The sequence below is a fragment of the Labrus bergylta genome, chromosome 6, assembly GCF_963930695.1.
Source record: "Labrus bergylta chromosome 6, fLabBer1.1, whole genome shotgun sequence".
Taxonomy (NCBI): Eukaryota; Metazoa; Chordata; class Actinopteri; order Labriformes; family Labridae; genus Labrus; species Labrus bergylta.
In genome coordinates, this window is record NC_089200.1 from 28,430,311 (window position 1) to 28,456,186 (window position 25,876).

Sequence of the window (25,876 nt, forward strand, 5' to 3'; positions counted from 1 at the left end):
ATGAAAGCCAGGCCCAGTTTAATTGCTGCTGGAGGGGTCCATTTTATGGCGCTCCTCGGAAGTCCCAGAGGCTCTCTGAGACATCTTTGAGGTTTGCCCAATACACACTTGAAGCACCAAAACTTGTGTGTGTGTGTGTGTGTGTGTGTGTGTGTGTGTGTTTATTTAAGTAGGTCATAATCACAGTCTTGTCTGTAACCTCTTTTTGCCTCAGGAGGGACCAGAAGTGCAGAGTCCAGGCAACAGGTGTTGCACACATCGATCTTTTAAAAAGTTGTTGAAGCGTAGAAACAATTGTTTGGACAGTTGTCTAAAATCTGTTTGTCTTTTCTTTTTTTCCAGTACTCCACAGACCTGAAAAAGTTGTACTGCCAAATTGCCAAGACGTGTCCCATCCAGATCAAAGTCCTGACCACGCCACCTCAGGGTGCTGTTATCAGAGCCATGCCAGTTTACAAGAAAGCCGAACACGTGACCGAGGTGGTGAAGCGATGCCCAAACCACGAGCTCAGCCGCGAGTTCAATGATGGTCAGTTCTTTTTAATTTCTCTTCGATGTTTCACTTCTGTACTCGTTGTTTCCTGACAGCATTTATGAACTACACTCTTTTATCCTCCAGGTCAGATCGCTCCTCCGAGCCACCTGATCCGTGTGGAGGGAAACAACCACGCCCAGTATTTGGAGGACACCATCACTGGAAGGCAGAGCGTATTAGTTCCTTACGAACCTCCACAGGTGAGCTGTCTGTCATCATGGAGTGAGGCCAGCTCAATGCCCTGTCAGCAGCACCTCAGCACCTCTGCATGCACTGACTGATAGAGCAGTGACAGACTCTGAGAGAGCCCGGCCTCTCATGTCCAGGCACTCAGCAACAATGTCTCCTAAAGACCCTCAGAAAGATAAAGTCCTGTTGCTCATTGTTTCTTTTCTGTTAGATTGTAGGTTTCATGGCAAAAAACAAAATGTATAATTCAATTATCAAACATATGAGACAAACAAGATGTTTTGCCATGCTTTCATTTATTACAGATTCAGTTTAAAGCAATATGAAATGTCTAAGTTAGGACTGATTGTAGAAAAACAAACACAGGAAGGCGGAGGTTTGAGAGGATGAGAAATGTGTCAATTGTGCGATTTGCTGCTAGATTTGTAAGAAGGGTCACTGTTCGAAAAGTGTTTTGTAAAAGTTTGCCAGATCTGGTAGAATTTGCTTCCCCTTCTTCTCGATGAGAAATAATATTTTGTCAAATGCAGGTCTTACATAGCATCTGTCATCAGGGCTGGCTGGGTGGAAGCCTTTTTTTGTCATCAGTTTAATTATGTCAGTTTTTCCTCTGAATAGCAAAACATCAGTGTATTTATCCAAAAATAGATCCTGGCCTTTAAAATGTCCAAAATGCTCTCCGAGACCTAATATATCTAAATAAATATAGCCACCAAATGATTAATATCATTAAGGCTTATTTTAAACTCTGGATTGACACTCACTGAATTTATCTGTGCATGTTAATGCTGTCTCTGATTTCCTGTCCTAAAACCTTGTTTAAAATCCTCATCCTGTGTGTTTCTTCTCTCTCAGGTCGGGACAGAATTCACCACAATTTTGTACAACTTTATGTGCAACTCGAGCTGCGTGGGTGGTATGAACAGACGGCCCATACTCATCATCGTCACCCTGGAAACCAGAGAGTAAGAGACAACATCAAACATCATCCTCCTCACTCGTTACCTGTTGTCGGCTTATTTCTGACCTGCAGTGTGTTCCCTGTCTCCCCCTAGTGGTCAGGTACTAGGCCGCCGCTGCTTTGAGGCTAGGATCTGCGCCTGCCCGGGTCGAGACAGAAAGGCTGACGAGGACAGCATCCGCAAGCAGCACGTAACGGACGCCACAAAGAGCAATGACGGTACGAAGCGCCGTAAGTAGGGCTGGGCTGGTGGTGGGCTGACGAGCTTTGGTCTTAGCTGACATGCTGCCAGTGTCGAGGACCCTCAACCTCTGCACCCCCCTAACACCTGAGGCTTAGCTTTCTGCAACCTTCCTCCTATTCTGCTTGGTTACCTCCTCCTCAGACTAACCTTTCACAACTAAACTACAATACTTACAAGTTCCGCTCTCTCTCTTCAGCCTTCCGCCAGGTCTCCCACGGCATTCAGATGTCCGCCATCAAGAAGAGAAGATCTACAGATGAGGAGGTCTTTTGTTTGCCTGTAAGTGTTGCTTTAATGTTTCAGGGATTTGCTTTCAACCATTGTCCTTATTTTTATTCTTTTAAATAAACTACAGGAGGAGTTTCTGAACTCAAATTGAGTTAGTTATGGAGCTTTAGATTTGGATACAGGTAGACAGAAAAAATCAAAACAAAACTCCAGGGTACAATAAAATGCACAAATTATTTTAAAAAAGGTATTTTTGATTCCCCTCTGATGCCAAAGATGCCTTTAAAACAAGTCCTAGTTTGTTTTTAACTTCTGACATGACCTTGTTATGACTATGTTCAGTTTAAAGAGTATGTCTGAGCTGCTTACTGACCACTTCCTTTTCTTTTCTGTTTCTTTCACAGATTAAAGGCCGTGAAATTTATGAGATTTTGGTAAAAATCAAGGAGTCTTTGGAACTCATGCAGTTTCTGCCGCAGCACACTATAGAGTCATACAGGCAGCAGCAGCAGAATCTCCTTCAGAAACAGTGAGTACATGTTTACTTTCATAAGAAAGCCATTGGTTTCTCAGTCAGACTTACATCACATGCGAGGTTCACCCTCACATCACCCTCTGTCTTTGTTTGCAGAGAAGCGTTTCTTAAATCAAATTATTTTGGTTTTGAATCAACTGCAGTGATTCGACTTAACATGACTGACTTGTTGCTGCACCGATAAAGGGTTTGCATGAGATTTGTTGATTCTATTTATTACAGCCATTGAAGCATTGCTGCCTTCAAAGAAAGGTTGATCATAATTGCCCTGAAATGGCTCTTGTTTAGATTTTCCCAGCAGCCTTTGCTCAATGCTGGTAACTCAGAGGGTGAGCCTTGCATCAAGCAGAGCTGTTTTTTTCCCCTCTCTTCTCATGGGATAAGAGCCAGATCCGATGACACGTGACAAATGTACCTGGCTATGCTTTGTTAAGGAGAAGCTTCCAAAAGATTGCTGGTTACGCCTTTGGGTGCTTTGCCAGGGGTTTGCACAACAGCAGCACCCAACAAAATCCGTGCCTCGGCCTCTTCTATTTATTTTGAGCATAATTAAAAGTGTCTCCGACGCACATGTTCACACACTCTTTTCCTCGTCCACGCCCATTTCACTATAAGCAATGGAAAAGAGGTGATGGGTGTAAATGATAGTTTGACAGCCCTGTGATGATAATTACTGCTTATGTTATGGTTTCCCATTAGGAGACTGGCAGACAGACGCACAGTGAGATCATGCTGCATTTGCTAGTTTTCGCTTTATTTCTGTTTGTTGCTGCAGACCTGTCGCTGTCGGGCCAAAATGATGATATTTAAAAAGTAAATCCTCGTGAAAGTCGTGTAAAAATCAGACAGTTCAATCAAATAATCATGCATCGAAGGTTTTAGAGGATTTGTTGAACATTTTGGATTTAAAATTCTTTAATTCTGAATGATTTAAGGAAGTCTTTTTTATAATTTATTTTGTGCTGTCTGTGGTTTTCATCACCAACTGTAATGTTAGAGGCCACTGAACAAGTTCTCAGCCTGCATTCTTTATAATGACCAGCAGGGGGAAACTCCACAGTGTACCTAAAACAGACCTTACTTCTAACTTAAAGTATTAACTTAGGAAACATTATCCTCATCACTTTGGGAAACACTAGTTTAAGTTTCATTAGAGCACAATGTTAGTTTTTTTAAATGATGGTCCATTTTATGGTTTAGAAGACAATAAAGCAGGTTATGTGTTAAGGTTGTTAAGGTGTGGCTACCTGTGATTGACACGTCATGGTGCTTAATTCTTTTATACCCCTCTGTGGTTTTCATGCATGTTTTCTGTGTATATTCCAAAAATCCTTCTCTCCTGTAATTAACTACTCCTCCAATGTTTCTCTCACACTTTGAAATAAAAGGTTCTGTCAACAGTAAATGTTTCAGGCCTTTTCTTCCTCCTCTACATGATTTTAAAATAACGCCAGACTGCTGACCTGTGGTCCTACAGTGCCATCTTCTGGACAGTGGCATTATTGCATATGATTGATTTATTAAGAAACAACAACTTTGTTCACTTCTTACTGTGGGTCCTTTTTCATCTGTTTTTTTCCTTCTACTTACTGGCCCTCTGGGCCTCCTCGGGGTCTCTCCTCCTCTTTCAGCGAGCCCTTATTTCTGCTCTCTCTTCTTTCTGGTTCCTCCCTCACAGTCTGATAAAAACCCGCCTTGGTAGCCAGCTCATGGAACCGGCAGGCGAGCAGAGGCGGCGCTGGAGCTCCTCCTGAAACTCTGCCTCACATTCCTCCACCACCTCCTCCTACTCCTCCTCTTCGCACTGAGCTACACGGAACTCCTCTCTGTCTCCTTTTATCCACTTTGATTTTTCTCATTTTCTGCTTTTTCTGGTATTCTGGGGACTTGACACTGAAACTTTCTATCTTTGAGAGCATCATGGAAAAGCAGTCATGCAGGCTGTAGCCCTACATGCTGGATGAATCCTTTGTCAGAGTTTATAACTTCAAGACTGATTTGCATGCTTTAGTCTGTCCATAATAAAAAATATATTTTGCAGGGTTGCCTAACTGTTGTTCAGGCTATCCCTGTCTTGTTTTATATTCTTGTCAGTAATCTGCTGCATCGAGTGCGTTTGTTAAACATTTGTGCTGTTCAGCCTCTTCTGACGGCTGAACGAAGGAACAAAGCCTAAAAGTGGACTGATGAAGCTTATTACAGTCAATGTGCTTTTGCGTCGCAATGAGAGCTGGACTCATAAAATCTATATTTTTGGGATGTTTTGGTGGGAGAAGAAAAAACTGAATGATTATTTAGAAATGTTTTTTTTTGCTAATGCTGGTCATGTTTTATAAAATCACTGCAGGACAGTTTGTTTGAACTGCAGATGTGCACAAAGCAGATCTGTTTGAAACAGATTTCTATTTTTGTGGCTGTTGCATTGTTTTGTTTCAGTACGTAATAAATGGCTTTCTTTGTTTGAAACATGTCCTTTTCATGAACTGCTCATCATCAGAGAATGTGTGGTCGGTTTTAGAGTGATGAAGGATAGACTGATCATTATTTCAAAGGTTAAAAATGATCAAAAATGACCAATTTGGATGCAGATATTTTCAATACCTGAGATGGAATTACATTTTTTATTTTTTTACTTGACTTATGCCGAAGGTTGTTTCTTGAACAAATAACTTAGTTGAAGAATATGCAACAATATTTGATGTTTTCAAACAGTTCAAGTGCAGACCACTGAGATGTTCAGATCGTGCTGAGAGTATAGCCAGCTGTGGGCTCAGAGCACCCTCTGCTGGAGAATCTGCATATTGACACCAAGTGTGAATCAACACAGACATTGTTTTCTCCAGCCCAACCAATATATTGTTTGTCTAATAATATTTGCAAATATTTAGATAATAAGTACTGATATATACTGATAAAAAAAAAACCTTTTCAAAGAAAATCTAACGAAGAAGACATTGCCTTGTTTGATTTAGAAATGTTGTCTGATAGTTTGCTCAACAAAGCGCTCAGCTTCATTAGTTTACTTAGCATCACACTGCAGAGCATCACAGTAGAGAAGACGATGGTTGGGAAGAGAATTGTTTGACAAATTGTGATGTAAAATAGAATTAAAGGAACTTTTTTTCAGTAAGGAACCTTCTTGGTGCCCTTGTCATATGCGTCATATCAGTGCAAACTCGTTGCACAGACCACATAAGATTGGTGTGTGTTCTTTTAAGTTAAAAATGCATTATAGTTGCCTCCATATTTGTAATCAGAGAATTTTCCCTCTAAATTTAGTATCCCTTTGGTCTCCGAAATCCCAAATCTGTGGGGCTGTTCTGTTTTTCTGTATTATATTTTCTGTAAAAAATAAGTTTACATATTTATAAAAACATGTACAGATCATTCTGTGGCCTTTATCAGCAGCTTAATATCCCAACTGATGTATCAGTGGGGGTCTTCTTAGTATCAGTATTTAAAAATCAATGTAGTGACTGTAATATCCTCAATTGCTATTTTCAGTTTCAGTGTTAAATCAGAATACTTTTTGATATCTTCAGTTTAAGTTCACCCCTGACCACGTCTTTATCGTTCATCCTCCTGAATGTCCCCTCTTTTCTCCCTCACCAGGACTTCGATGCCGTCTCAGCCCCCCTACGGCTCCAGCTCCCCGACTCACGGAAAAGTCAACAAGCTGCCCTCCGTCAGCCAGCTGATGAATCCCCAGCAGCGCAACACACTCACCCCGTCCGGCATGTCTGGAGGCCTAACTGACAGTAAGTGTGTCCCCTTTGTTCTTCGTCCTGTCTAACTCAGACCGTCCCCCCTTCCTCCTTCCTCCCCCCTCCACCCGTCGTCACGTCCCTTCTGGGCTGATAGTAGACTTGTAGAGACAACGTGTCTGGGCAGGCAGGAGGGGGACTTGAACACCTCTCGTCCCCCCTGACAGAAAGCTTCCTCCTCAGTAAGAATGTGATCCCTGTGAGACTGTCCTGCAGGACCTGTTGTGATGCATCATGTGTCATGTTGAGAGTAACCTCTGCATGTCCCCCCCTCCCTCTCAGATTTGTTTCAGTTGACGTTACGTAATCTGTATATCTCAGAGCAGTAAGAGAAGGCTCACAGCAGCTGCTTTTGTCTCTGCAGTGTCTCCTATGATGGGCACTCACATCCCCATGAACGACATGAGTTCACTGAGTCCCACACACGCACTGCAGCAGCAGCTTCCCCTGGTGCCTTCCTCCCACTGTACCCCCCCTCCTCCATACCCCATGGACAGCAGCATCTCCAGGTACCTCACCAATCCACAGTGGGACACTTCTAGTGCTTGTTTTTACACTTATGTAGGAAAAGGGAAAACTTTGCATGCCAAAGTCAGAAACTTGTGTTTGACTAGCATGTGCAAACATGTCATTTAAAACAGGTTACACAGTTATTTACTACAGATCAAATATAGACCCCAAAAAACTAAATTACCTTGCATTTACGTAAAATTAACTAAAAAATAATTAATGCAGTAGAAGCACACAAACAATGTTAGAAAGTTCAGGGCCATAATTGCAGGTTTAGGTAAGAATAAAATTAAGATACAGAGCTTGTCATAACCTCGTTAGAGTTCTTTTGAGAATGGAGGAGCTCTTTGCCCATTTTTTTCTTATCCTTGAAACAGTCATGTTAAGTAAGAAATGATTACATATTAACCTTCAACACTTTAATACTAAACTCAACACGTGCCTGATCAAAAGTGAGACTTCCTTTAGCCACCAGCATGCAACATGCTTATCTTCTGTTGCAACATTTTCACCTGTGAGAGCAGAAAACCCATAAACTGTGTTTCAGAATCCAACTTAGCCTCTTCGTTTAAAAAACAGAAAAAAAAGTCAAAGCTGAAGCGATTGTAACATGCATTTTTTCTAATGGCCTGCAGGGGGCATTAAAAAAAGAAGAACACTTTGAGAAAACAATACCTCGTGATTCATATTTAAAATATACTAATGATTATATATTGCCTCAGTGAACATTTCCTTGTATGCTGCTTATCTTAATTGCTAGTTTCAAGTCATCAGTTTGATGTGATGCTCTCACAACAGAAGCTCAGACCAACAGATGACGTCACAGTAGAACCACCATCTATTGTCATGGTGATGAATTTGGTCATACATTTTGAAGGCTATTCTCAAACAGAATCAGGTCGAGAAAATTATACAATTATTTGGCAACCGTGCAGACCCTGAACTGAACTAAACTGTAATTTTGTATCATGCCTCAAATACCTTGTGTCTCTTTACCACTCGCAGTAAAAACACTTGTCCTGTGAAAACTAAGTCAGTGAAAAAGTCCCCATGGTCAGTTTGTTCTGTGAGCTCACCTGTTTGACCGTTAATGTGGACATCAGTCTGATCTTGCTCTCTGCTCCCCTCACAGCTTCCTCATACGGCTGGGCTGCGCAGGCTGCTTGGATTACTTCACAGCACAGGGCCTAAGCAACATCTACCAGATTGAGAACTATAACATGGAGGTGAGCCCTTGCCTATCCAACACGAGTCATATGATGGGTTAGAGAGAAGAGTGGCTCCCCCTGCGCATACTAACGCTCCCCCCTGTGTAATGACCATTAGGACCTGTCCAGGCTGAAGATCCCCGTGGAGTTCCAGCACATCATCTGGAAGGGCATCATAGAGCACCGACAGGCCATGGATTTTTCCCCACCCCCCCACATAGTACGCACCACCAGCGGGGCCTCCGCCGTCAGCATGGGCTCCTCCGAGGCGCGGGGGGAACGCGTCATTGACGCCGTGCGCTTCACCCTGCGCCAGACCATCTCCTTCCCTCCGCGTGACGAGTGGTCCGACTTCTCCTTCGACCTGGATTCTCGCCGTAACAAACAGCAGCGCATCAAGGAGGAAGGAGAGTGAGAACGCCGCCGTCGTCTTCGCGGAGTCTTTGTTTCAAACTTCACGCCTGCTGTATGAACATTTCATTTAAAAAATAATGGTACTAGTGCAAATACTGCTGAGAACAAAATTCACATATGGTGCACTTATTTTCTTTGTTGTTGTGGTTCAAAGGTGCTTTTAATTATGTTCAATTTCTTGAGAGCACTTAAGAAATGTTGAGGATTTCAGTTTCTGAGTTCATTCCTGCGGTAAAGCATGACTGCAAACCTTCATGACAGGGCTTAACGGGCTTCTTGTGTGCTACAAAGTGTTTTGTTTTTTTTAAATAACGTGACAGACTTTCAGCTTCACTGCTCTGGTTGTATTCAGGTTAGTCGACTACACTGGTTTTCATTAATGGCAGAAGTCAGCGTTGATTGTAAACATTTTAAACATTTCAAACATTTCCTCTCAGAAGTATTATGTCAAGTGATGGGCAATTTGATTTTCTGCTTTGATTTCTATATTTTGCTTTGTGTTTTTTTTTTTTTACGTCTGTTGTAAGACCAACGCAGCGCTGTCGTGTGTCAGGTTGTGAAGTATGTGTGTTTAAGTGACAGATGGTCGTTCATTTGATGTAGCCATATATAGGCCTAATGCTCTTGACCCAGTGTTTCACACTAAAATATAATGACTGATGTCCCTTTTCTTTGTGGTTGAATATCAGTGTTTGCTGTTGCAGCGAGCGCCTTGTTCAAGTATTTTTTTTTTATTATCATGAACCGTGTTTTGGAAGAGGTTTATTTCATTTGATGACTGGCCAAAACTTCTGATATAGTGTATATAAATTTGTATAGTTCTTTTATTTGAAAGTCTCCCTAAAGAAAATGCATGATTTTCATCCTGTTAGAGAAACTGATGTGAATATTGTCTTGTAGCTTTACACATAAACAATGTTAGTGTTCATTCAAAGGAGAGCATAAAGTCTGTGTGTGTGTGTGTGTTCACACTCCACCAGCCCGTCTTTTACAACGTACCCAGCGTCATTAGGAAGCAGAAACAGTCTGCATTTTCTTATTTTTGTACAATGTGTTGTAAATATGTTGCAATATATCAAGGGTATTTTGATATAAATCTGAAATAAATATCCATACTTGCTGTACTGCATGTGAATACTCCTTTGTGTGTGATTATTGAAGTCTGCTACACTGAAATCCCTCCTCACAGTTACATCAAGTCAAGTTCACAGACAGAGAACGAAACTACATTTACACACTTTTGGTAGTCCAATTATATTCTTTAGAACAGTAAATGTAAAAGATTAATTTGTTCTGATAACATAAACCAGTAAAAGTTATAAATTCACTTTGAGTTTAGAGAAAAAAGCAGAACAGCGGGAGTGACAATAATTTAAAAATAACTGACAAATGAAGAGCAGTTTGACTTGCTCGTCCTTAAAGCCTCCACGACACCAGGGGGCAGGAAAGAACTAACAACCACAGCTGATGATTCAATGCAGCGGCACCATGAGATGCACTTATTTGTTACATTCTATGGTAGCACCTCTTAAACAACCCAAGTAGAGATGTAGTGAAGGAGAAATATAATATTCACAACTCATTAAGAAAGTCTTCATATTTAGGCTCATTTTGAATGAATTTTGTCTTTCTTGGCAACATTGCACTTTTCCTTCCCAAAAAACATTCTTCAATAGTTCACACAACATATAAATAACATTTGTTCCTTTTGTAATCATGACTGAGCTGTTCATGTCGTTTTTAATGTGGAATTCATGTTTTTGTCATTTCCAGCAGCTTAAAGTTGGACAGATTTGCCCCGCTGGATTAAGTTTGCAGCGATCTGATTGACAATTAAAAACTCAAAATATCCAGCCGTCTAAAGAAACACCATGAGTCTCAGCTCACTGTTAATATCGCTAAAATTTGAGTCCAAAACATAGTGGCAAAATGTTTCCTGTTTAAGTGCTGTGAGGAACATGTGTGAATATATTTTATGAGTTGCATCAACTTTTTCCATTGTTTCTTTTAAAGTCGATTTGATTGTTATTAAGTGTGTCATCAATCGTCTTTTGATGAGATCATAAAGCCCTTTAAAAGCAATAAGTTGATGGATTCCTTTGACCACAGTGTTGTGACTTCACTGCTACCTTTATTTCAGTTCATCTTCTCACTGAACAAAGAAATAAGACGCAGGACGTTCTCCTGCACAGTTCTTCTCATGCTTCACATTATTTACATTCTCAAAAATAATTTGTCTTTTTACATTCTGTTACATTTTATACAGACTGTGAGACACTTTATGGTCAGTCTGTGTGTGGAGGTCATGGTTACTCCACCTCGGCCACGTGAGCGACCTCCACCTCCATGGTCTGGATCACCTCTTGGCCTTCTTCCAGTTTGGTTCCTGTGAGCGCCTGCTGGGCGAGGACATAGTTCACCACCTGCATGATGCCCTGATCCGACAGTGTCGCCACCGAGCCTTCAGCTCCAGCATCCACGGCCTGCACGGCCTCCACGGCCTCCACGGCCTCCACCGTCTCCTCCGTGATCAGCACGGTCTCGATCTCCTCTGCGGGCGTCTGCTGGGCCGGGCGGAGTTCAGGGGGCAGCTCGGACGCCAGGATGCTGACGGCGTGCTCCACCTGCGTGCCCTGGTTGTGGAACTGCAGCGTGTCTTTCTCCAGCATGATCTTCCCGGGCAGGTTGTCTCCGTGGTACTTGGCCATGTGTTTACGTAGAGTGCGGGCATCGATGTGGGCCTCCTGACACATGGGGCACACGTACGGCCGCTCCCCTGTGTGTGTGCGCACGTGACGTTTGAGAGAGCGAGCGTCGGCCCAGGCAACGCCACAAGTCAGACACTCGAACGGTTTCACTCCTGGAAGACAAAAAGAGATCAGATAAATAAGATTCTGTGAACACAAGACTTCATGCAGCCTGGTTCTGCCTCCACTGTTCAAACATACGCATCAGTTGCAGATCAGTCTGGCTCTTCTGTCTTATAGTTCAGAGGCTCGTTACCGTCTGCTTGTGGTGGGCTTCACCACGTCTGCTGAGGTTTTTTTTTTCGAGGTGGGAACTTAACACTTAGGGCCAGATTTACTAAAGGTTTGCGTGTCTTAAAACGTGTGCAAACTTGATACCACCATCAAAAAAAGTGATATCTGATCTACTAACGGCGCGCAGTGAGGATTGCGTCTTTCAAATGAGCAAAACAACACGCATTGTCCTTTTAGTACGTTTGACTTAATGACTATTCAATATGGGGCGTTTCTGCCCTAAAGTGCAAAATACTGGGAGGACAAATTGCAAACAATTTAGTTCAGGCATTGAGATTTACCAAGCCTGGCAAAAACTGCGGTGATTGTGACGGTGTCTGAATTTAACACCTTTGAAAGGAACGTGCTTATCGAGCAGTGTTACACACAACAGGCTGCTGTTATTGAAGTTAGGAGGAGACATAGGCACAACAAAAGGCATAAAGATCGCGTTTAAATGAAGTGTTTAAATGACAGAAAATAAATGGCATGCATTTATTTTTTAATTTGATTCAATATTCTAATCGTTAAGGAAGAGAAACACCATGATTAAACTACAGGCTGTTGTTGCCAAAGCCTACAGCCAAAGAAAACTGAACATCCACAGCCTCTGCATTCTATAGAATTTCAACATTGACATTTATGTCTTCCTATTTCCCTCTTTTCACCAACATTATATTTTAAACTGGGGATTTCCCTTTTCTCGGGTTGCTTGTCTCTCCCCCAGCTCGCCCCCTCTGGTGCGCTCCTCTCCTCCCTCTAAAGCCCACTGCTGCTACTCTGTAGGAGTAGCAGCAGTGGGCTGTGTCTGATCTGTCTGATCAGACACAGCGCTGGCCAGCTGTCTGGTGCACATCAACGGTGAGTGTAGAGCTCCGGTGCCACAGAGGACACAGCTCACACCTCCTGCACAATGTATGACACTTCATTCTTAAGATTAAGGGGAGAAGAGAGGCCCTGCCTAATGCCGAGGTTTTCTTATAACCAAAATTTTCTTTGTAATATTCAGATTTTTCTCCTATAACTCCAAAGTATTGTGCGTTTATTTGCCTCTCTCACTAAGACCTGTTTTGTGCTTGCAGTCATCCTGCTTTCTGTCCAAACTCTCCGTGATGTAAACCAGTAGAACATGCAAAAGCCTGACTTAAATAGTACCGCCTCCACAAGGTTTGCACCTGTTGTCATTCATGCAAATGAATTTCTTAGTAGATAACCCGCAAAACGCCCACCAACCAAACGTGCAAACTTTTGGAGTGAACACACAATTTAGTACTCTTTAATTGGGAGCTCAGTAAATCTGGCCCATAGCGTGTTTTGTTCATTGACAGAAAATGATGTTGCTGCATGATGTGATTTCGTTCTCTTTGGAAGGCTTTAATCTTGCTGAGCGTCGGGCAGACTGAATTCATACAGGACCAAGAGGACTTCTAAATCATTTCATTCTTGCTTGGTGAGGAAATAGAAAAAGGGGGCTTGTTACTGTATTGCACATACCGTGGGTGCAGAGCCATACAAAAACAGCAGAGAGACAAAGATATGCCCGCACACTGCCGCTCAAATGCCACAAAAAGGTTTGATTTAATCACAACGTTTGGAGCAGAGGTCTTTTGGGAGGTATCCCGCTAAGTGAAAGAGCGTCCACATAACCTTAGGAACTCACTCGAACCGGCCCGCCAGCATGAGAGAGAAAGAGCAGTGACAGCGTACTCGTACAGCCTACACTTCAAACAGATTTTTTAAATTTGGAAATCAATTTCCTGACCTCTGTGACATCAAAACTGGTCACAGCCAGCATTTTGAAGACAAACTAAAACAGAACGCATATCTGAAACAGATCATACTTACAAGCACGACTGAGCTGGCAGGAAACATTTATCACACTGTGAAGAACTAAGAACGTGCACAGGCTGCACAAAGACTCACAGATAATTAACCCTTTTTTTAAAATGCTTTCCTAAAGATATCCTGGATTCACGTGGGTCACCTCTTTTGGAAAACACAAAATTCCAGAGAAAACCTAGGAGGAATCACATCCCTGATGTATTTTCCAATAGTGCAGGATGTCCACTTTGTAAATTAGGGTTCAATTAAATACATTATTTTATAAGGACCTGAAATGATCTGGTTCCAGGTCCTCATCTGTCATGGATGACTTTAAGGTGTCTACATCCACGTCTCATAGAGTCTGTGTTCAGGAGTCTTACCCTGGTGGTTGTTGAGGTGTCGCCTGTACTCTCGGAGCTGAGTGAACTTCCTCCCACACTGCTCACACTCTCTCTCCAGGTTCTGCTTCACTCGGCCTTTCTTCCCGTGCGTGGCTTTCTTCACGTGCCTCCTGAACAGAGCCTTCTCAAAGAACTCCTTTCCACACACGTTACACCTTAAGGACACAAAGGAAACACGTTACACATTAGGACACAAAGGAAACATGAGAGTGATGAACTCAAACAGTGACGTGCTGGGTACTAACTTTAAAGAAAGGGATATCTATCTGCATGTATGCATGTATGAATTTACTTTTCATGTTTCTTCATTTAGAGAGCAGAGAACAGTTTTGGACTGAAAGACACCAAAATATCCAGTCATATGATCAATATCTGATTATTTAATACTGCAGTCTAATTTTCTCTTAGGCCTGCATGATAAGACAAAAAAATGTGCTTTGTGATAATATTGTTCAATATTGTGAAGAGGATATGAAGTGTGATAAAAAAAAAACATTCATTTAACATGTTTCTCTTTCATGTCGCTTCCTCTTTCTCTCTCCCTCTGTCCCTTCCTGCTGCAGTACTCCCGTGATAATCAGCATTTACTCTTTTAACTATCAAACCGACCAGAATTCACCACAGCCTTTCTTGACCATCACTGTCACATTTGAAACATGCTCGCTCTTTCTTTCATTTTTTTTGTTTTTGCCTTTTTGCGCCACTATTGGAGAGACAGGACAGTGGATAGAGACGGTAATCAGGGAAAGAGAGAGTGGGGGGATTGACATGTGGGAAAGGAGCCACAGGTTGCATCCGAAACCCGGGGCCGCCGGCCTGGAGGACCTCAGCCTCCACACAGGGGACGCACGCATTACCCATCGCACCACCAGTTCTCTCTTTCACTGCCAGTTTGTTTGTTTTGTCAGCTTGGTCGTTGCAGCCCTCCTCCCCCCCTTGCCACCTCAAATCCTTCTCATCAGTGGCCTCAGCTCAGACATCACGATGGGATCGCTAAGGACAAAGCATATGTCTCAACGATTCTAAACCAGTGACATAAATAACTGTCCATCCTCCATCTGCTCTCTCCTCCTGATCAGAATACAGATCTGCTGTAGCTCGCTTGAAAAGTTCTCTTCAACTCTGATTGCCATTTGACCTTTATATTCATCAGTCAGTGTATGTGTGTGTATGTGTGTGTGTGTGTGTGTGTGTGTGTCAGTGTATTTGACTGTCCCTCACTTTACTCGTGAACTCTACAGCTTTTTGATTTTTCTAACGTCAGAGGAGCTTCTTGTAAACCACCACAGGCTTTGAATGATCTCTGATGTTAACCTCAGCACAGACTGGAGTTGTGTGTGGACTTACTTGAAGGGCTCAGCCACGCTGTGAGACTTCACGTGGGAGTACCAGTCCTTCTTCCAGCTGTAGCACTTCCCACACACCTGACACTGGAACGGCTTCAGACCCATGTGTTTGTTCATGTGCTGCTGGAGGTCTTTGGCTTCAAAGAACCTCTTATCACAGCTACAGGGAGAACACAATGAACAGTCAACGCCTTGTAGCATGAATCTTGAAATCATTAGAGGGAGATGTGCAGAGACTCACTGAGAGCAGGCGAACGGGCGGACGTCAGGTCTGGGCAGGTGCTTCTTCAGGTGTTTGCTCAGAGCTGAGGCTCGATGGAAAGTTGTTCCGCACGTGTTGCAGAGATACTTTGATTCACCTGTTGAAGGATTTCATGTTTTCATGAAAACAGCTCCAAACATGAGGTTTGATTTACAGTTTGATCCAAAACAAAGCTGTACGTTTAGCAAACGTACTAAAATGATTTAGCTTTCCTGCAATCCAGCAAGTTTTGAATTTACTTCCATTTGTTTAAGTTAAATAAATGACATCATTAGTTGTGCTCACAGAGATTTTCAGCTGCAACATTTTCTTTGCACTGTCAGTTTTTTAAACTAATTTCCTTTTCCTGTCACACAGCAGCTCTGCTCTTCTGACATTTTGTTTCCAGCTGTACTTTTACTATTTTTAACATTGTGGTCCTAAAGTGACGACAGACACACTGAAGTATGGAATAATTACGTTTACATGATTTCAGAAAATATTAACCAGTATTGGTCAGCAAAATATACTGGTTCATATTTTGCTGACATGTGGGGCGGCTGTGGCTCAGTTGGTCGACTGGGTCGTCTCTGAACCAAAAGGTAGAGGGTTCGATCCCCAGCTCCTACAGCCACATGTCGATGTGTCATTGGGCAAGACCCTTAACCCCAAGTTATTCAAGCTGCTTTGGCAGCAGTGTGTTAATGTGTTTGAGTGGGATTAGTTACTTCTGGTGGACACTCTGCCATCAGTTTGTGAATGTGTAGGTGTGACCTGTGGTGTAAAAGCTCTTCTCTTCTCTCGTAAAAGTCAGAAGACTAGAAAAGTGCCTCACACGCTCAAGTCAATTTACCATGACATGAAGAAACTGCAGTTTCCACAACCATTATGAGAGTTGGGAACAGCACTTAAGCCTTAAATGATGCTTCTTGTCAATTAAATGATGAACAAAAAATAATGTTCTTGCAAATTGCTAGTGCCCGAATAATTGCCTTTTGTAGCTATTTAACTTTTCACTGTCATTTGAGCACAAAAAATAGTTCCATGAACCTCCACTGTATTGGAGCAGAAGGAGAAAACTAAATCTAATCTAAATCTGACCCAACAAAAGCTGAAGCGTCTGTGTGTCTAGACATCAAATATAAAGAGTGATGTGTTCAGTGGAACTTGCATCCTGACCTGTGTGGACGCTGGTGTGCTCCTCCATGCTCCGCTTGCTCATAAAAGACTTCTTGCAGTACTGACACTGGAACTGTTTGGTGACGTCGTGCAGCGCTCGGTGCATCTTCAGGCTGTGTTTGTGGGCAAACGTCTTCCCGCAGACTTTGCAGGTGTGAGGCCGGACGCCCGTGTGGTTCAACATGTGGATCCTCAGCGAGTACAGCTTGGGTAACGTCTTCCCGCAGATGTCGCACACAAACTCTCTCTTTGTGTGAGGAGACGTCGTCTTCTCGTCCAGATCGCTGTCCACCTTCCCCTCGCGGCTCTGCTCCACGGGGGGTTTGACGACGGGGGGACGCTGGCTGCTCTGCTGCTTGTGTCGCGCCAGGTGAGCGCGGAGGGAGGCGGCGTACTGGAACTCTTTGCTACACAGCTACAAGAAAGAAAAAAACGCCTGGTCACCACATTTACAACATGACCAATTAAAAAGAACACGTTGTACAAAACGGTCACACTTACGCTGCACTTGTATCCTCGAGCCTTCTCGTGTTTTAACGTGTGCATGATGAGAGAGTAGCGTCTGGGGAAGGACATGCCGCACTCTGAGCAGGTGTGTTCTCCGTCTACAGCGCCCCCTGCGGAGGTTTTATCTTTATTCTCCCCGGTCTCTGCGTCGTCCGGCTTCCTCGCGGCCTCGTCTGTGCTGAGCTCTGTTGTCACCTCGCTCTCCATCACACTGGTGTCCGGCTCTGCTCCTGACTCACACACTGACTGTCCTTCACTTTGTGTCTCTACGGGCTGCTTTGGTGGTCTTCCCCTCTTACCTGTCCTCTGAGCAACCTAAAACACACAATCAAAGGTCACTATCTCACATAATGAAGAGACTAAGTGACTTACAGGTACAAAAACTTAAGGACGAGACTGTTGTGACTGAAATGTATAGAGTCGAGGTAAATGTGCCCCAAAGCACAGACACTAAAGGTTCTTGTTTTTGCCAGTTTTATGTCAGTCATGCCTCACCGTCATTGTAAATGTCACAGAGGAGTAAGAGCCCGTGTCCACTAACGCTGGTTTCTGCACTGGAAGCGGCAGCAGTACAAAAGCAAAGCAGTTCAGCGTCTTCAGTGCGCACAGGCTGCAAGAACACCCTCAGTGTCAGCTGTTATTTGACGCTGCACTCTCAGTTGAAAAAAGTTAAACTTTTTGGAACACTGCCGGGCTCGTCAATGTCACTTCTCCCTCACCATCTAATCAGAATCAAGAAGGGGGCGGGACTTCTGATATCAGCCTTGTCAACAACAATGGCGGAGAGGAAACTAACCTGACTCGTCTTTGAATGGAACAATTTCCAGGTCCAGAGCTGCTGCTAATGCCAGACACGATTCATAACATTACTTTCATGTTTTCTCAGTGACACTTCCTTGAATAAAAGTAAACATTTAACACACAAAGATTTAAAAACAGATCTGAGAGTCACTCTGGGGAAAGTGCAAGTTAACTTTAGTAACCTAGCAACAATAAGCGCTGGTGAGAAAACTGAGGTTGTAAACACTGCCAGCGAGAAAAAGCACCAAAAAACAACATCTGCGATAACGCAATGTAAGTCCACACACTGGGACAATATATGGAGCTGTGGATTAAATGTAAAAGTCAAAGGCGTGTTGATGGCAGAGCTTCATTAGGTTGTTGTTGAGGACTAGTGATGTGTCGGTCATGAACGAGTCATTCAAAACGAACAAATCATCTGGGTGAACGAACTGAACTGAATCACTTAGTGAAAAGAGTCATTCATTTCTCAACTTCAGTTGCGCTCTCCTCTCTCCCGTCTCATGTCTCTCTCTCTAGACCGTAAGAGTCGCTCAAAGCCCGCCCTCCCTCTCCTCTCATGTCAGTGATACGTACTGACTGAACCAACAGGACGGAGTCGGTCAGGAGCTCTGTGTTACTAAAGCCCGCCCCTACTTCTCCCTCTCATGTCTCCAAAATTGAGGAAGTAGAAAATATATTATTTAACATTTAGGTGTTGCAAAAATGTTTGTGCTTTTTATATCTGCTGTCAGTTTACAAACAGCTTTTATATCCAACTTAATTTCACTCAGCTGACTGTTTTAACATCCACTCACGATCGTGTTTCAGTCAGTACTGTCTGTGTGTGTGTGTGTGTGTGTGTGTGTGTGTGTGTGTGTGTGTGTGTGTGTGACTGAGGCTGGTGACTCGCAGTCTTGCTCGTTCACATTCAATGAACGAACTGAGAGGAAGAGCGGAGCTCTCGTTCAGTGAACGAACTGAATGAGAGCTCCGCCTCCGAGTCACTCTCTTCCTCTCAGTCATACAGTCAGTGAGTGATTTGTGTACTGAACGTACTGAACAGAACGGTCGGGGAAAATAAATGTGATTGTTTTAGCAGCTTTCAGTTTGCAAACTGTAGCTTTATCCAACTAAATTCTCAGCTCAGTTTATTATTCACCACCGGCTGTTCTCAGTACGATCGCGAGCAGAACTAAATGTTCGGCCGTGTTTCAGCTTATTCAATTCTGATTCACAGACAGAGCTGCAGAGAAGTACTGAACGATTCTGTGAACGAATCACTTTACTGAACTGATTCTACTGATTCAGTAAACTGAAAAGAACTGATTTTCACATCACTATTGAGGACTTGAAAAGGACGTGAAAAGGATTAGAGGAACCAGAAACAGCTTTTTATATCGCTCTTAAAAGACACCAGACTCCACTGACAAAAAAGAAGAAGCTCTAAACACATACCATGACAGAAGGCAGTGATTGAGCAGCAACTCGTGTTCTGCCAGATAAATCATTATTTTAGTCAACAGAGTCATGTGGCTTGAAGAGAGAGGTGTAACAACGACCTTAACTTGAGAGAGGAGTGATGTTACCATGACATGAAGTCCTATCTTTGCAGGGATCCTTTCTGCTGTCAAACACTCTAAGCTTCATTTTTAGAAGACACATTTACCAACTTAATTATGGACTAGGTTTAAAGAAAGAAAAGAAAAATGCTCTAGATGTGACTCTGTACCTTTGGTGTGGCGGCACGGGGTGACACTGCTCCTTTCTTCCCCTCCTCTTCTTCCTCCAACCCCATGTGTAAACGAGCGTACCCCCCCTCAGCTATGGAGCGCTGCCTGAGTCGTCTTTTGTTCGGCTCGTCTGACACCATGTCCAGTTTGTCTCCATGGCTTTCATCAGCAGAGGGATCCTCCTCGTCCAGAGGCAAGAACTCCTCCACCTCCACCACCTCCTTCTTCACCTTGGCTGGTCGCCCTCTTCTACGTTTTTGGGGTGTAGGTGTCGGCTCTGCGTTCTCCTGTGGAAGTGTCACTGATTCAGATGGTGCTTTGACCTCCTCTGAGGCGCTCACTTTGTCTGGCTCTACATTTATAACAAAGGCTTCCGTTTCTGCGACCTGCGGCTGCTCCATAGCGAGGCAGGCCGACACCACGGCGAGGGACTCGCTCGCTCCAGCCTGTCCACTGTGAGTGACCACGGTCATCGTCTCCCCCTCTGCTCCATCTGCTGAGATCAGAGTGACCGTCTCTCCAGGCTCGGCTAGTCCGCTGTGAGCGATCAGAGTCATTGTTTCGCTCTGTCCGGCCTCCACCTGCTGCACTGCGTCTCCCTCCACAGCTTCAGTCAGCACCATCGGCTGCTGGATGTAGGCCTCCGCAGCAGCAGCTTCAACTAAAGCTAAAGGTTCACCTGTCACAGCCACGCCGCCCTGTGTGACCACCGCCTGGCCGTCGCTCTGTATGGTGACCGTGTAGGGAGCAGACTCGTCCTTTGAGCCGTCCTGAGCCGCCGGCTGGCTCGACACCACCGTGTGCACGTCTCCTTTATGATACACCGTCAGCTTCTGCGCCTCCACCTGCTTGTGCACGGACTCACAAATCTGCAGAACCTCGTTCATCAGCAGATGTCGCGCCAGGTTGGCGATGTCTGCCATCACGCAGAAATTAAAGGTGAGCATGGACGTGTATGCAAAATCAAGCAGTGGCAGGAAGCTTACTTTGGTAAACCCTGGAGGAAGAGAAGCATGTTTAATCAAGGTTAAAAACTCAAATATAAAATCTGAATAGTAACTGTCACTGAAGCACTAAGAGGACATGCATCTGTATATTTTTATTATCTTTGTTAACGAGTTATTTCTGGTAGTTTTCTTAAATCTCCACTTATTTATCTTGTTATGTCAAGGTAACAACGCTGAATAAATAATAAACACTTAATACATTATGCAACCGACCTAAATAACATTTTCTTAATATGGACGTCACAACTTTCCTGATCCACTCATTGATTTGATTTGCATTTATAAGGTAGTGATTAACGTGGTCATCAGAGAGCGGCAGCAGCAGCAGAGTCTCACCTGAGAGGTCGACCACCGCTTCGTGTGTGGAGGCGGCGCCCTTCTCGAAGAAGAGCTCGTTGAAGTACTCGCTGCACGCCGCCAAAACAGCTTTGTGTGCTCGGTACTCCTCGCCTTCGATCAGCAGAGTGATGTCACAGAACTGGTTGTTGAGGCGCTGCTGGTTCAGTTTGTCCAGCATGGTTTGGCTGTGTTTAGGCAGGAACTGATTTACTTCACCTTTACTGTCCACCTGGAGAGAACAAAGACAAGTAAAAGATTAATCTAAGTATCTTTAAACCGTATTGTTATCTTTACATATTGGGGATTGAAATGACTAAATAATAACAAAAGTATCTTATTGATCCTTCATCTTTTTTTAAGTCTGCAGTATAAAAAAAGTTTTGAGAGAAAATGCACCAACTGTGTGTGTATAGAGTGTGTGTTCAGTAGGCCTCTTAAAAGTGTGTGTATTTTTTGCCAGTGACTGATTATTATAAGAATCTGAGAATGTTAAGACAATCTGTTTGAACACAGAAAACGGATGTAACATCTCTCTTCACGCTGCCAGACTCCATTGCAAAAAACATGTCATCATGACCTCAGAGGACAAAAGAGTTGCTCGTCTGCTGCTGCCTCGCTTGGTTGGCTCGCTTTTTTCTTGTTTCTATTAATCAGATTTTGTGTTGGACCAGAACTTACTATTTAAAACACTTAAGTCAAACAATATCACAAACAAACTGATGATCAGCAGTAAACCAGCAACTCCCATGTTTGTGAAGGATTAAATGATGGTCAATGGAGCCTGGTGGTTTTAAAAACAGCATACATCCTGTTTCTCATTTAATATTAAAGATAAATACTTGTTGACAAATACTTCAAAAAGCAATCCAAGCCTGCCAGTGTAATAAACAGGGAACTCTCAATGGAGGAACTATGATCAGGGTTTTGTTGCACATTTTACAATGTATTCTTTGCAGCCTTTTTTTGCAGCTACTATCAGAACTATTCTAACAAGTCTGGTATATGTCCAAAAATATGTGAAAAATATCAGGCCATCATTTATTATTTATAGAAGGACTTCCTTTGGGATTAATCAACTCATATCTTATCTTTTTAATTAAGGAATTCCCCTAAAACAAAACACTATAACACAGGGCAATAAGTAGCACACCTCCATAACCACAAAGACTAAAACATAATGTCAGAGATACATACAAAAACCAGCTCGTGTTTGGCCATCTTGGCCAACTTTGATCTCAGGTGACTTGACGAGTCAGTGACAAATAAACCATCGTCTGCTTCTTCTTCCTCCTCACTCTCGCCCTCTTCATCATTCGTGTTGACCTTGCGTCTGCCCGGCCGGGAGAACAGCCTGATCCCTGATCCGTCATCGACCCCTCGTCTGCTCTGGCACTGAACACACTCTCTGATGTGGTCTTTCACGTTCTTCAGGATACCTGAGGCCGACACAAACAAAACACCCGTGACCCAAAGAGACAGACAACATTCAAAAATGTTTGATTGAAATTCTGATTGTCAATAAATCTGCCGCGAACAGAATAACCTTGATGTGGTTTGTTTTATCTGAGTAACAGAAACTTTAAGATTATCAATTGTCTATCAGAGAATCTAATTAAGACCAATCCCATTCACAGTAGTTCACAATATGCACATGAATGATTTATATTGAAATATAAATGTATTTATATATATATGGCATGTTAACAGAGAATTTTAGTTTTTCTTTATTCCACCCAGTGAATATGAATATTTTAAAAATGATTCTTTTGAATCTGCATCTAAAGTTACAGTCAAGTATCAGTCTGCATAAAAACATTTTTATTCCTCAAAAAAAAAAAAAAAATTTACGGTCTCATATATTCTGGTGTTTTGGTTGAAAATGTGACCCAAGTTATTTGGCGACCTTCAGCTGAATAGATTTTTAGATTAGATTTAGATTTACTTTATTCACTCTGTAAGTCATGAACACACAGATAGGCTGAAATATACACACACATGCAGAAACAGGATCCTATGGACTGATGGAGAGATGTCAGAGTGATGGAGCGGCCCACAGCGGGCAATGAGTCTCTGGTTGTCACAGCAACAACTCTTGGTGACGGAAAGTGTCATAATGAAAGCCTCTTTGTTTTTGTTTGTTAAGACATATGAGATCATTATCATAGACTTTAGATATTAAGATTATTATTTTTGATTACAATAAAACAAAGACAAAACTACAGCTGAAAGTCACCAGTGACTCTACAGACCGAAACACCGGCCAACTTAAGTTTTATAAACATCTATTTATATGAAATCAGCAAAAAACAATGATATGCATCTCTTTTTAACCAATCCAATTATAATTAAATTTAAATTTACAAGCTTTATATTTATGTCTATAATAGACATAAATGTAATATTTCCAAAGCATCAAATAATCATACATGCGTAATAATCATTATGTAGATAATTACCTAAATAATTAGTTATAATAATATCTTTACCGTCACAGGAGACCAAGAAACATGAACTGAGACTTGAGAAAACACGATCCTGTGAATTTCTTACATTAATAGATTAAAAACGATTTACGAGTATGTAGATCTGGTTTGGGGGTTTCTGTCAGACTTGTAGTGAACATGGGGGGGAAATAGCTGTGCATTCAAGTGAACTGAATTAAGACAATAAATTAAGACAATAAATTAAGACAGGAAAAGGCAAAAAATTAAGGGTCATATCAATGACCCTTAATTTAGGGTATCAAGTTATCAATAATTTCTTGTCATTCTCTGCAAATACTGTCTCAATTCCCTGCCTAGTTAACTTCATCATTCATTTTGTACTTGTATACACCCCCTGCCTTTATTTATCTTATCTATTCTGTTTAATGTATATTTTGAGCTTTCTTGTCTGTGCTGCTGCAACGCAAGAACTTCCCCTCTGGGATCAATACAGTATTATCCTATAAAAGAGTTCCGCATGTGACCACTAGGTGGCGACACAGGGTAACTGTGTGTTAAGGCGGGTGGATGGCGTATTTATTTTGGCACCACACTTTATGTTCACACGGGCTGATTTAACCGGCTCACACTGACCGTGTCCGCTCAGTTTACGGTGTCTTACCTCTCCACCAGTACTTCTGGGAGATGGTGTCCCAGGTGAGCTGCTGGTTCAGGTGTTCTCCGTCCTCGGTGATGTGTGTCTCGTTGATGAGGTCCTTCCTCCGCTCGTCCTGCAGCACCACCTCCAGCTCCGTGAAGTCATTCTGCCCCTTCAGCCGTCGCTGGTAAAATAAAGTCCCGCTCCTCACGACGTAGCAGGTCGCCGCTTTACGTATTTTCCTCTTGGTGTTTCCTGAAGTCCCCGGTGCGTAAGGCTCCCGTTCATCAGTCAGGTAGCGTATGATGGCCAAGTAGCTTTCTTCACACGACATGTCTCAGCCGAGCCGCGCTTTACACGCTCAATTATGGATTAATCTCCAAGAGGACGGTCCTCTTCGGCTGCTGAGACTGTGGTTTAAATTGTATAGAGCGATCGGTCAATAGGTACGATGAAATATGAACGCTACAGCAACATTTTAAATTGTTTCTTAAGGTGGAACTGCAGTTCGTTACCGTCAGGGTAGACTTGCCCGAACAGACAAAATGGCTGCTGCACAACCGGAACTTGCGTCAGCGTTGGCGGAAGTAGGTGAATAACATTAACCACAAGAGGGCGCCACGCACAAACAATAGAAAGTCCACAGTCACAGTGTCGCTTTTTAAGAAAGGTTTATAGAAGTGCTGGATTGTGGGAAAAAAATCATAATCACGATTAATGTTGAGATCATGATTATTAAACATTTTCTAACATCTGCATCACGTGCTTTAATCAAACTTCAACACTGAACACTTGAAAAACAAACAATAAGTGACAGAAATGTAGATATATAAAAATACTAATATTTAATAAAGATAATAAATGAATAAGAATGAATTAATTGTGTTTTTTCAGGTAGTGGTGACGAACCAAAATATAACAACACACACTTTGAAACATTTATCACACATGAAACCTTTGGACAAACGAGCGCAACACGTCATGCTGCAAAGTAATCGTTTTATCTCGATTATCTTGATTTCATGATCGTGAGAAGCCAAAATTGTAATTGAAATTGAACTCAATTAATTGCCTCACACTAAAAATATGTTTTGTTTAATCGATTTATTATGGAAGCCCTCAGCGGACATGCATCAATATGTTCTATTTCACTCCAGGACACGGAGTGAAATAAAATAGATTGGTGTACGTCCACTTCAGTCGTCTGTTATTCATTAAAATATAAATATACTAGGCTTTATTTCCTCCTTGTTCCTAAAATATAATTTGTCTTGTTTTGTTTTAAACATTGACTAAAGTTATGAGATACTTTGTGACACCTGTTACCTTATTTTTTATCAGAAACATAAACTTGAAAGAAACAAAAGTCAGTACCCACCAATGAGCATATGATCCTATAGCCCACTTTGTCCCGACCCCTGGTGTTCTCCAGGAGGCGCTATGAGGGTCACAAACTTTTGGAGGGAAGAGAGGTTTAAATATAATGAAACAAAATGAAAAGTCTCAATGTCTGTGTGAAAATATCATTTTAATATATGTGGGGTTTTTTTTTTTAGTATTTATTCATCACTGCATAGTTTCTGATTGTCAATGTGTTCAAAATAAATGATTAATATCAATACATGGATTAAATGTGTCATTGAAGAGATAAGTTTAGTTTAACATCAGCACAGAGATGATTAGCTAACCCTGTCTGCGTTGACACATCACATGTCACATTAGCTTCAGTTGTAGGTGTCACTTATCACTAAAACTCTTCATCAGGCCACGTGAGAGATGTAAGACTTGAGATACTTTAAAGTTTTCAGACATTCTCATAATCAGATAATT

The 25,876-nt window shown here is 42.4% G+C and overlaps 2 protein-coding genes across 7 annotated transcripts in view; one reads left to right on the forward strand and one right to left on the reverse strand.

Moving 5' to 3' along the window:
* Positions 1-9,728, forward strand: part of tp63 (tumor protein p63) — a 35,966-nt gene extending 26,238 nt beyond the window's left edge. For 2 of the 6 annotated variants that reach the window (XM_065956107.1, XM_065956108.1), the window contains 10 exons: positions 343-529; positions 620-735; positions 1,580-1,689; positions 1,780-1,916; positions 2,126-2,208; positions 2,562-2,686; positions 6,305-6,450; positions 6,821-6,965; positions 8,099-8,192; positions 8,293-9,728. In XM_065956107.1, the coding sequence (XP_065812179.1) occupies positions 343-529; positions 620-735; positions 1,580-1,689; positions 1,780-1,916; positions 2,126-2,208; positions 2,562-2,686; positions 6,305-6,450; positions 6,821-6,965; positions 8,099-8,192; positions 8,293-8,589 (1,440 nt within the window). In that variant the 3' untranslated portion in view covers positions 8,590-9,728. Of the gene's footprint in view, positions 1-342; positions 530-619; positions 736-1,579; positions 1,690-1,779; positions 1,917-2,125; positions 2,209-2,561; positions 2,687-4,370; positions 6,267-6,304; positions 6,451-6,820; positions 6,966-8,098; positions 8,193-8,292 lie in introns of those variants that run through there. The other 4 variants (XM_020631601.3, XM_065956109.1, XM_065956110.1 and 1 more) reach the window with 3 other exon arrangements.
* Positions 9,729-10,699: 971 nt separating this feature from the next.
* zbtb11 (zinc finger and BTB domain containing 11) lies at positions 10,700-24,608 on the reverse strand. The gene is made up of 10 exons (XM_020631589.2): positions 24,071-24,608; positions 22,160-22,401; positions 20,963-21,194; positions 19,619-20,616; positions 17,101-17,421; positions 16,600-17,014; positions 15,421-15,538; positions 15,181-15,339; positions 13,813-13,988; positions 10,700-11,448 (listed from the first exon to the last, which is right to left on the reverse strand). Exons 1-10 carry the CDS (start codon positions 24,378-24,380, stop codon positions 10,898-10,900), a joined length of 3,522 nt encoding a protein of 1,173 aa, XP_020487245.2. The 5' UTR covers positions 24,381-24,608; the 3' UTR covers positions 10,700-10,897.
* Positions 24,609-25,876: the final 1,268 nt, after the last annotated feature.